This window comes from Diceros bicornis, chromosome 22, assembly GCF_020826845.1.
Source record: "Diceros bicornis minor isolate mBicDic1 chromosome 22, mDicBic1.mat.cur, whole genome shotgun sequence".
NCBI lineage: Eukaryota > Metazoa > Chordata > Mammalia > Perissodactyla > Rhinocerotidae > Diceros > Diceros bicornis.
Window position 1 is genome coordinate 52,729,247 of NC_080761.1, and position 12,082 is coordinate 52,741,328.

The window sequence follows — 12,082 nt, forward strand, 5'->3', positions numbered from 1 at the left end:
CTCCAGAGTCACAGTGGGCATTAGGGCTTCAACACATGAATTTGGTGGGGCACACAAACATTCAGTCCCTGACAGGGCACCTTGTAGCTTACAAGTTAATCTCTTTGTAATGAATTTTAAATCCCAACGTTAGCTCTCAGGGGCTGTGGCCTGGTCATCAGAACGCCTAGGATCAAGTCCTGTCCACATCTCTTCCTGGAGGAGGGACAGGACAGGTCACTGAGCATCCCTGCCTCTGAGGTCCAGGGTCTAACCTGTGCTCATGAACCAAAATTACAAACAGACCCTGCTGTACAGAAAAGCCTGTGACCCTCAGATTAGGATCAGTCCCAGCATAAAAACACTAAGCAAGGCCGAACGAGCAGACCCTCACCCTCCTGGCTCCCCATTTCTGAGCGTCTGGGGAGCGATCTAGCTCCCCGCATTTGGTGGCTGTGTCTGGTAGAATGGAGTCCCGTCACTCTGGACTCTGCCCTTGTACCTCCAAACACACGCTCCATCCTTTTCACTAATAGTGTCTTGGCCAGTGTCACATCCTTGCCCACAACAAGGCTCAACAAACCAGCCCCTTTTACCTGGTTTCTCAAGAAGGCACTGGTCCTCCTCCTCCCCAGGTTAAAGTATGCTGCTCTTCCTGGCCCCGGTCCTCCTTCCTCTCTGTAGGATTCCCATCTCCTTATTCTTGCGTTTTTCCAAACCCGTCACTGCCTGATCTCTCCTCGGGAAACAGGCTTTCCTTGGTGAGCACAGTGAGTTAACTGACAGATTTAATGCAGCAAAGAAGCACATGTGTCTTTGGCTGTGGCACGGCCTTCGTGTGGGTGTCTTTGTGGGTGCCCACGTCTTTGTGGTGCATGGACAGCGATCTAGGGGAAGGATATGTTAGTCATGACTCTCAGTTATGGTGTTAGAAGCACAAATCAAACTGGCTTAAGCCAAGAAAATAATAATTGGTTCATAGATCTTGAAGGACCCAGGTACCCATGACCACAGGCTTGATTGGATCTAGGGACTCAAACTTAGGCCCCCTCCCATAGTTTCCCCTCTCATCTTACCTTCCATTTGTGATGGCCTCATTCTTTTGGGCTGCTCCATGTGCCGGGGGTATGGCCACCAGCAGCGCTGGGTGACAATTAGAAATTTGTGATCTTAGAGATTTGGCTCCCAGTAGTCCCTGGGCTAAAAATACTGGGAGTTTCCCACCTAAATGAAGAACCTTATTTTGGGCAGTTTCCCTTTCAGGGTTATGTTAGGACAGTGTGGTGAACTCCGCAGGGTTATGTAGGGGCAAGGTCGAGTTCTGTTCTGAAAAACAGTAACCAAGGCTCCACTGGCCGCCCTGTTAGGAAGTTGGCAAATGTCATGGCCACAACAGAATTTAACACCCACGTGGCTTTTGTTCACCCAACAGCCTAATTATCATGAACAACGATTATATAATTATAGCCGATATTTTAACAGTTTTAATAATTTGCATCCCAAGAACTGAAGCCTACATATTCAGTGCAGATTTATGGAGTGAAATTTATAGTTTTATTTCATAGCATAATAAAACAGAGTTACTGGTCAGATCCTGTAATTAATTTTCCAGTTAGGTTCTGGTTGTCTGGTCAGCATCGGGGCAGCTACCTGCTTCTACAAGATGTTAACGACATCCCATGAGTAAGAGTTTCAGGGTCAGTGTATTTGGGAACCAGTGGGTTAACTGGGTCTTATTACCGCAGAACTGACACAGTGACACACAACGACAAGGCAGGCTGTAAACCTCTCATTTGAGGGGAGGGGGCAGCAGGCACCACAGAAACCCATCACACCACGGAGTATGTTCTTCAGAGCATCTCAGCACTGGTGTTCCATAGGACGTGCTTGAGGAAATGCCGACCTGACAGCTTGTTTTTTAAAATCAAATAATAATATCAATTTTAAAGACAGGAATCAGACTTTACTGCCCTTGTTATGCAATTAGGCATTTGATTGAATGGGACTTTTTATTTCAGGGGAAAATATCACGACGTGGGCATTGGCAGGGACGACACAGATAACAAGATCCTGTGGTTGTATAAGGGACGGTATCTGAACCACCTGAGGAGCTGCGAAAACCACACGTGGCTGGACGCCCTGCCAGGATGTTCGAATGGGGGCTGGGCATGTGCCCATGAAAAAGACTCCCCAGCTGGTTCTGAAATGCAGCCTTTGATCTAGAAATCCAATGACCAGCATTTGGGTGTCAGTCAAGAGTTTGCAATTTTTAAACTCTACCTACCAGTGTCTTTCATTCAGTAAATATTAACCAAGTCCTCTTCCAGGCTCTAGGCCTGGCAATGGCTTGACTCCATGCTCAAGTCAAACAAGCAAATTCTGAGTTTTTCTTGTTTCTGCTTTAGTCTGCCGCCTTCTATTGGCTGAAGAGAAGTGAGGACTATTCACCTTCATCCAAACTGAACCAGTTAGATACTGGAGAGAACTTTTCTCAAATAGATTTCCAGTCGATGTTTTATACATCCTATTGGAGTTCTTAAACAACAACATCCAAAAAAGGCAATCACATTTAAAAAGAGAGACTTGTGAGACTGTGATTTATAATAAGAAATACAGGTGTATATATTTGGTCTTCATCCTCATTTCTGGCACAGAGCTCCTAAAACTCTTGGAATTTCCTAAGTGATGACAGCGGCAAAGGTGTTTGTTATGTTAACGAGGTAACCTTCGGACCACACCTAAGGATGGGGGCTGGTTGCCAGGAGAACCAACTATGTGATTAGAAGGTTGGAACTTGCAGTCCTACCCCCTGACCTCTGGGGAGGGAAGAGGGGTTAGAGGTTGAATCAAATGCCAATGGCCAATGATTTAATCAATCATGCCTATGGAAGGAAGCCTCCATAAAAACCCAAAAGGACAGGGTTCGGAGAGCTTCTGGGTTGGTGGCCACGTGGAGATTTGGGGAGAGTGGTGCGCCTGGAGAGGCCATGGAAACCCCACGGCCTTTCCCCACACCTTGATGGAAGAGCTGCCTCTCTTCCACCTGGCTGTTCCTGAGTTATATCCTTTTATAATAAAGCAGTGATCTAGCAAGTAAAATCTTTCTCGGAGTTCCTTAAATGCTCTAGCAAATTAACTGAACCCAAGGAGGAGATCGTAAGAACCTCCAATCTAGAGACAGTCAGTCCAGAAGCACAGGTGATATCCTGAACTTGTGACTGGCGTCTGGAGTGGGGCCGGGCCAGGGGGGGCGGGGGGTGGCAGTCTTGTAGGACTGAGCCCTTAACCTGTGGGATCTGACTGGATCTCCAGGTAGATAGTGCCAGAACTGAGCTAAATCATAGGACACCCAGCTGGTGTTGGAGAATTGCTCAGTGGTGTGGGGAAACCCCCACACTGGAATTGGTGACCAGAACCTGAATACTCTAATGAAATATAAGTGGAAAATGAATAAAAATCAGCAAGAAAGTTGGCTTTAATAATCCATTTTAATTGAGTCTTACTAAGACTACTTCTAGTAATAACCATTATCAAGCAACCACTGTATATATCATGTACTTTTCACACATTTCAGTTAAAACCCTCTACTAACCCTTAGAGTTATGTATTATCCTTGTTTTACAGATGAAGAAAATTAAGCCAAGGAGAAGTTATGTAACTGGCAGGTTCTCCAATTCTCAGCCAGATGAAATGGAGAGGGAGGTGGCTGTAGCATGTCACCCTACTGATCTCTGGGGTTGATTTGGGTAGCATGGGTGGTCTCTTGGACACCAAAGATGTAAATAGGTGCCACTTGAAAAGAGTTATGCAATCACATATGTTGAACATATTATTAACATTTTATGATGTTTGGAGGTTTGTTTAGGCCATTGATGGTCCTGGTGAATTACAAACAACTAATCTGAGTCTGTTTTAGGAAGATGCTTAAATCACTCTAGAGCCTACCTGGAATTGAACACAAAATACCTTGGCCTGGATGGAAACAGCAGAACTCAGGCAGCTGTCTCCGTGTCTAGAAAACCCCAAACTAAGCTCTGGAGCATCAGCAAACCTTGTTAAGTGACACTGGAAAGTCATCCGGATATGTATTCTAATTTTGTAAATAGAAAGGACAGCAAATGAAACTGCCTCATCAGTATCATCCAAGGGACCTAACTGAGAACACAGTCCAAATGTTCGCCACCCACTATTGTTGGAAAATGGCCTGAGATGACCATTCAAAGGGAATGATGGCACAGGTTAAGAAAGCAAATTAATAGGGCAAGATGTACAATAACCTAAAAGAACAGAAATCAACTTCTCAAGCAGTACTGTATCACTTACATGCCCCCATTACTAAAAGTTGTCCACTACAGAATTTTAAGATTACATGCCACACATTGCTACACAGAGAACACGACCGTATGTAACTATTACACGTATGTATATGTATATATATTGAACCCTTGGAATTATCCACATTTAAGGGATCAGTAAAAAGGAACCAATAGAAAAGACTGGGATAGAACCGGAAAAGATGAAGCCAAGAGGGAGTTCCAAGGAAAGAGTACTCACCAGGAGCAAAGAGGTCGAAGGAGAGAAGGCCAAAGAAGCGCCCAATGGATTTGGCAACAGAGTCACTGGTGACCTTGACAAGAACAACTGCAGTAGATTATTAAGGGCAAAAGCCAGTGTACCATAGGTTCAGGAAAGAAATGGAAGTCAGGAAAACCCTTTCAACATTCATTCATTCATTTATTCCAGTGTGTACTGAGTGGCTACTGGGTACACACTGGCAGTTGGTTCTGAAGGGAAGGATAGAAACGGAAGTTCAGGCTTTGTAACTTTTCCCCAGTACTTAAAGCTCTATTGGCGTAAGAGCATTTGGGGCTGTGGTTCCCTCCCTTGTGCTTTACATGTATGATGGACTACAAACTGTTGAAATTAACACACAGAAGGTGAAGTTCAGTAATAAACATTCAGTGTGGTACAAGCTTCAGGTAAAACATCTTCATGGTGGTACAAGCAATTCATGATTTACCCACTGGAGCTAATTTCTTCTTCACTCAGGTCACCCCTTCCCTGTAGCTGAAGACTGAGGTCGTCAGGTCATTGGGGCATTTCTGCAGCATCGAACGGTATTTTCTCAAAATGAAAGTCCTTCCACTTTGCATACAGTGTCTGAACTCCGGTTGCAATATCCTCCACCACAAAACTTTCAATTTTTATAACTGGAATCTCAAATGCCCTATACTTCACATAGATTCCCCAGTCATGGCTGCAGTTCTCTCCGGCACAGAATATCTTTGCTCTCTTCTCAAAACTCCCAAAGCTCTTTGGTTTGGGGTGTTTTTTACACACAAAGCATTCCTTGAAAGCATCTCCAACCACAGTGTAATGGCATTCCTACACAAGAAGGGATTGAATAACACAAAACAGAACGTTAGAACCAGTACATAACTGTGATTACGAAAAGAAAACTCCATGATAACCGAGATGATGAGCAGGTGGGATCCCACTTATTTTATAGAGGGGGGAAGAAGGAAATATGGGTTCACCTGACTCCCGGTGCAGCCTGACTCCCAGTTTCACATGTGGAGGGGAGAGTGGGGTGGAGGTGCAAGGGAGGTGATAGGGGACTTCTCATGAAGAGGAGGACTAAGTTTCCAGGCAACCTCGCTCCCATGAGTAGATACTCTTTATTAATTCAGAAACAAAAGGGGTATCTGTTGAAGATCTGCGAAGCCTGAGTCCACCAGTGGCCCTGACAGGCATAATCCAAAGGGTAAGAGAAGAACAAGAAATGGTCAGTGTGGACCTGAAGGGGTCCAGGGCCTAATGTGTCCACAGGCCCCGCCTGCAGTCAGCCTCAGAGTCACCCTGAGAAAAGGCCACACTGCACGAAACACTGCAGGAAAGCGTGCGGTCTAAGAGGGCCGTCTCAACAGAAAAATCACCCACACTGGAGCTGGAGGACCTCTCACAGCTGGGGAAGCAGCCTCAGAAAGGCAGGGGACCCCGCCAGTGCCCCCCTAATGGGCTTCTTGCTTAAACGGCTGGACTGACTGGAGACTTCAGCTTTCCCGACCAAACGGAACCTCAAGAAACAACTCATCGTCTGAGCCAGCCAGGCCTCCACCCTCCCACCATCGGCAGCAAGAGTTACATCCAATTTTTGTCTTTGGAGATTTTTCTAATCCTTTATCTAAAAGTTTAAAAATACATAGAGAGAGAGGAAGATAGGCACGGATGTTAGCCCAGGGCCAGTCTTCCTCAGCAAAAAGAGGAGGATTGGCATGGATGTTAGCTCCCGGCTGATCTTCCTCACACACACACACACACACACACAAAAATAGAAAGAGAGAAAGCTAACCTACAGGTGTCATGTTTTTAAAATAAGGAGATATTTTGTTTCATTATAAAAGTGATCCATATCCCAAAAAGTTTAGAAAACATAAAATAGTAGAAAGAGAGAAAAAAATCATGGAGTCTTACTGCAAAATATTAATACATTTTAGTATATTTCCTCTAGGCTTTTTTGGTACAAAAATAAATTTTTTGATTTTTTAGTTTTTTTGGTAGTGATGGTGGTGTTGCTGCTATTATTTCACACCACGATAATCAGAGCATATTTATAATTTTGTATCCTGGTTATTTTTTCCACCTTACCATTAGTCTGTAAGGAGTTTTTCATTACACTACATAAGCTTCAGAAGCATTTTGTTTAATAAACTTTACTTTGGAATAATTTTAGGTTTACAGAAAAGTTGCAAAGATAGTCCTGAGAATTCCTGTACACCCTCCCAGCTCCCCTGAATGCTGACAATCTCACACACCATTGCACATTTGCCAAAACTAAGAAATTAATATCGGCACATTACTATTACGTAAACTACAGATTTTACCACTTTTTCTAACAACATCCTTTATCTGTTCTAGGATCTAATCCAGGAAACCACCCTGCACTTAGCATAACTATTATTTTTAATGGCTACATAATATTTAATTAAGTGGCTGTGCAGTAATTTTTTTAACTAGTTCTTTATTATTGAAGATTAACGCTTCCTTTTTAACTTTTTAGCCTTTTTAAAATACATGGACCAGGGCCATGATGACAACAGAAACAATAGTTTTCTAACTATAAATATCTCGCCCACAGACAGTAAGTGTTAATGAGTGCTAAAAAATGCCCCAGTGCTCTTTGTTAAAAAGGCTGCTTACCTCCACCACCCTTATGTCGGCCGTATAACATGCAAAGGCTTTGCACTTTCTGCAGAGCAGTTTTTTATTTTTCTTATCAAGTACAGGTTTTGCTTTTCCTTGACTATCTCTGATGAATTTTTCATGAATTTGTATCTGGTGAATCTATATGCAAAAAAAAAAAAAACAAACTCATAAATGTAATTTGACTATAACTAGGATATATATGTGTATATATATAGACACACACACATATTTACATGTATAATCATTCATTCACGTACAACTTCCATGAACGTACAGTACCTGGCTTTGTTTATAAAAATCCCATGTAATTTTATTGGTTCTCCTAACTCTTTGTTAGTCAAGGCTTAACTGTGCCCTCCAATTAGTCTTTTCATTTCTTCATGAAAGATGCCCATAAAAGCACTAATGATGGCCATAAAATAGTCATGTGAACCATGCTTTCTACTTTAGTAGTTGGCAAAACTTTAAAAAATCCTTCACAAATAGGCATATGATACACATTGTTTCAGGTATAATTACACACACTTCCAGGGCATAAACCCATTGAATGGAGCAGCAGGCAGAAGAGCCCCCAACATCTAAAATCTTTTTTCTCTCTCCCCTTACAACCACAGAGAGTACTGTTGAATTACAGTAAAGTTAAACGTATGTATAGTATGACTGCATTCTATTTCAAGATTTAGGCTAAATACAACTAAGGACCCTGGACATTATATATAAAATAAACATAAGAAAATTCTGAAGGGTGAAGAGAGGAAGGCAGGCCAGTGAGGACACTTGAGACCCTAGGAAAAACATGGTGGTGAGTTCTCTGGTTTTCTTTTCTTTTCTTCAGCTCCAAGTCTCATATATCCCAGACTTGGAGCTGAAGACGCTGGCAACCAGGAATGCTGATGGGCACAGACAAAAAAGTCTCAACACAAGCCTACCCTCTCTCGCCAAAGGACCAGGCAAGGGGCAGCCTAGCAAGGCAGAAAACTCTTAGGCGACAGCTGTTCTACTCCTGCCAAACAACACAGAAAACAACAACAACAAAAACTGTGAACTAACCCACACTCATACCAGCAGAGGCTGAGTGGAGAACCTAGGATTCCACTTTGCAGGGCTGTGATGAAGCACCCAACACTCCCACCTGGTGGTGTCAGAGAAGGCCAAGGAGGGAGCCAGGACTTTCATCCCCACTGAATGGACACCCCCTCACTCGTGGTGTCAGTGGAGGTCATGTGGGGAGCCAGAATTCCCACTCCCACCTGCAGTAATGAGGAGCCGCCCCCTTGCTGGTATCGAGAGAAGCTGAGTGGGGACTTCTGCCTCCACCTGGCAGCGAGGAGACAGTGTCTCCACCTCCTCTGCCAGAACAGTGTCAGAACAAGCCAGCTAACACAAGAGGTTAAGTAAGATCCTGAGACTCATAACACAGGATGAAGATGTCCAGGTTTTGCTAAAAAAAAATCACTCTTCACACCAAAAACCAGAGAGATCTCAAACTGAATGAAAAAAGACTATCAGTTGATGCCAACACCGAGATGACAGAGATGTCAGAATTATCTGACAAAGATTTTAAGGCAGCCATAATAAAAATGCTTCAATGAGTAATCAGAAACACTCTTGCAACATGAACAAATATAAACAACCAAGAAATGGAAGATATAAAGAAGAACCAAATGGAACTTTTAGAACCTTTCAGTTCCATATAATAACCTAAATCAAAAGCTCAGTGGACAGGCTCAACAGCGGAATGGAGGAGACAAAGGAAAGAATCAATGAATTAGAAGAGAGAACAATAGAAATTACCCAATCTGAACAACAGACTGAAAAAAAAATGAACAGAGCCTCAGGGACCTTTAGGACTATTAAAAGAGATCTAACATTCATGTCACTGGAGTCCTAGAAGGAGAGGAGAAGGAGAGCAGAGCTTAAAAGTATACTGGAAGAAATTATGGCTGAACGTTTCCCAAATTTAACATAAAGTAACATAAACCTACAGGTTCAAGAAGCTGAACAAATCTCAAAAGGAATAAACCCAAAGAAATCCACACCAAGACACATTGTAATTAAACTTCTGAAAACTAAAGACATAGAAAAAGTCTTGAAAGCAGCTAGAAAAAAACACCACCACCTTACCTATAGGAGAAAAACAATCTGGATGACAGCAGATTTGTCATCAGAGACCATGGAGGTCAGAAGGAAGCATTTTTCAAATGCTGGAAGAAAAAACCGTCAACCCAGACTCCTATACCCAGCAATATGTCCTTCAAAAACACAGTCATGCGCCACATGATGATGTTTTGGTCAACGACAGACCACATGTACGACAGTGGTCCCGTAAGATTAGTACCATGTAGCTTAGGTGTGGAGTAGGCTATACTATCTAGGCTTGTGTAAGTACACTCTGATGTTCACACAACAACGAAATTGCCTAACAACACATTTCTCAGAACACGTCCCTGTCATTAAGCCATGCATGACTGTAAAGGGGAAATCAAGACATTCTCAGATGAGGGAAAACTAAGAGAATTTGTTCACCAACAGACATTCCCTAAAAGAATGGCAAAAGGAAGTTCTCTAAACAGAAGGAAATGCTAAAAGAAGGAAGCTTGAATCATCACAAGGGAAGAAAGAACATGCTGATTTCCACAGTGTCAGCTGTAGAAGGGTCTGCCCCTGTCCCCCTGGTTTGTGGTGCTGCCTCTCTTTCATCAGACTTCATTTTCAAGTGTTCCAGGTGGAACTAGACAGCCTCGATGAAAATCCTGTTTCTACCACTTACCAGCTGTGTGATTTGGGGAAAGTGCCTCAGTTTCCTCAAATACAAAATGGGAACAATAATAGCATTTATTTCATGGGCTATTGGGAGGTAACATGAGTTTATAACTGCTCAGAACCTCCTGGCACAAGTTAACTGCTCATGGATGCTAGCCTCAGTCTGTTAGGCTAGTCTTAAGCTAAGAACCTGAAAATGTTAATATAGTGGTTTGTACTTTAGTATCGATACCCATAGATGAATAATTTTTTCAGAAATATCACAGCTATTTTCATTTATTTATTGTTCTATAGAAACTCTGGAATCATTTTATCAAGTTACAAATATCATTTATACTTTGATTATGGGTTGCAATAAACCTATAAGTGAATCTGGGGTGAACGCACGTCTTTAAAATATTCAGTCATTCCATTCAAGAACATGATGCTTCTTTTCTTTTGTCTTAATTTACCTCATATCTCTCAATAACACTTTTGTAGTTGTCCTTATTTATGCTTCACACATTTCTGGTTAGGCCAGTAATGCAGTAGTTAAACAGATGGGCTCTGCCAGCTCCACCCCTAACTAGCTGTGTGACCCACTGGCACTGAAGATTTTCATGCCTCAGTCTCCCTCCTATAAAATGACATAATAAAAGGCTCTCCTGCATGGATCGCCGTGAGGCCTGTTGATATAAAGAAAGCGTTTCAGGCTTGGTGGAGAGTCCATGTTCTGCATGTGTGAGCTGTGGTTACTGTTGTCACTGTGAATGGAAATCTCTCTCCCCCGATATCATCTACTGGTTACTCATCATCCACACAGAATCCATTGATCACTAAAGCACTTCAAATTCAAATAAAAGTTGATTTATATAAAAAGTTTAGACCTGGAATATAGGTTAAGAAAACAATCAAAATATAATTTTCTATCCCCGCACTCCCCACCCCATCCCATTTGAAATTATCTTCACTGTTTTTGTAAAAATAAAGGATGTTTATGCCTCCTATTTTCAATTCAATTTCTCACTGCTGTAAAACTGTGACATATGTGTACTTATCCATTATTTCCTTTGGATAAATTTCTAGACATGAAATTCCTGGGCTACATGACATACATTTCCCTATGAGCAATTTTAATTTCCTTTTTTCAGACATGGTTCTAACTACTCCTTGATGCAGACTGGGGGTGCGGGATTTGATAGGAAAGAGGGTACACATATACACTTGCCCTTGGGGCATCCAATTAAAAAAAATTCACATATATCTAAAGATATTCAATTATGTCTGAAAATTCAATTAAAAACTAATAATCTGAAATATTTAAAATGTTACTATAGGCAATAGATAGAAGTCCTAATCAGTTAAAACTAACTACCACTGCTATACTTAAAACTAACTAAAACTCAGTAACTGGGGAAAGAGGTCCAACCAGGGCCGGCCTGGTAGTGGCAAAGTGGTTAAGTTCATGCGCTCCGCTTCGGTGACCTGGGGTTCACAGGTTCAGATCCCGGGCATGGACCTATGCACCATTTATCAAGCCATGCTGTTGTGGCATCCCACGTATTAAATATAGGAAGATGGGCACTGATGTTAGTTCAGGGCCAATCTTCCTCAGCAAAAAGAGGAGGATGGGCAACAGATGTTAGCTCAGGGCTAATCTTCCTCACCAAAAAAAAAAATGAGGCTCAACCAAAGTCACAAATTAAGTCTACAGCACACGGCCTCCCCCTCCCCACCTGTGGTTGAAGAAGCAGCCTAACTCCATGCACTAAGGGGGCAAAAAGCAAAACTCTGAAACCCGGATTGTGTGCAGTCCTGGGTACATGCTGGAAGCTCTTCTGTCAAAATGAACTTTCTTTCACCCCGTATCTTGTTCTCTACTCTAGGAGGAAGGGTAGCAGGCTTCCTCGTATTGATTCCACATAACCCTTCACAGCTAGAACTGTGAAAAACACCCTTTATATCTCATTCCTCCAGAATGAAATACTACCAAATCCTGCAGCTTCCATCATGGAATAAGTTCTTGGATGCCTCCGGACATCTACAGGTTAAGATGGCAGCAGAGTGACAGAGGTTCCCAGGGGCCACAGTGCTCCAGTGAAGGTCGGCCACATGCAGACAGTGGACGATGCGCTGTGGGGCCAGGGAAGAAAGC

General features: G+C 42.6%; 1 protein-coding gene across 3 annotated transcripts in view; it reads right to left on the reverse strand.

Annotated features, from left to right (window-relative positions):
* Positions 1 to 3,448: 3,448 nt before the first annotated feature.
* Positions 3,449 to 12,082, reverse strand: part of RIGI (RNA sensor RIG-I) — a 64,915-nt gene continuing 56,281 nt past the window's right edge. For all 3 annotated transcript variants that reach the window (XM_058565944.1, XM_058565942.1, XM_058565941.1), the window contains exons 17-18: positions 7,180 to 7,323; positions 3,449 to 5,364 (exon numbers count right to left, since the gene is read on the reverse strand). In XM_058565944.1, the coding sequence (XP_058421927.1) occupies positions 5,068 to 5,364; positions 7,180 to 7,323 (441 nt within the window). In that variant the 3' untranslated portion in view covers positions 3,449 to 5,067. The remainder of the gene's footprint in view (positions 5,365 to 7,179; positions 7,324 to 12,082) is intronic.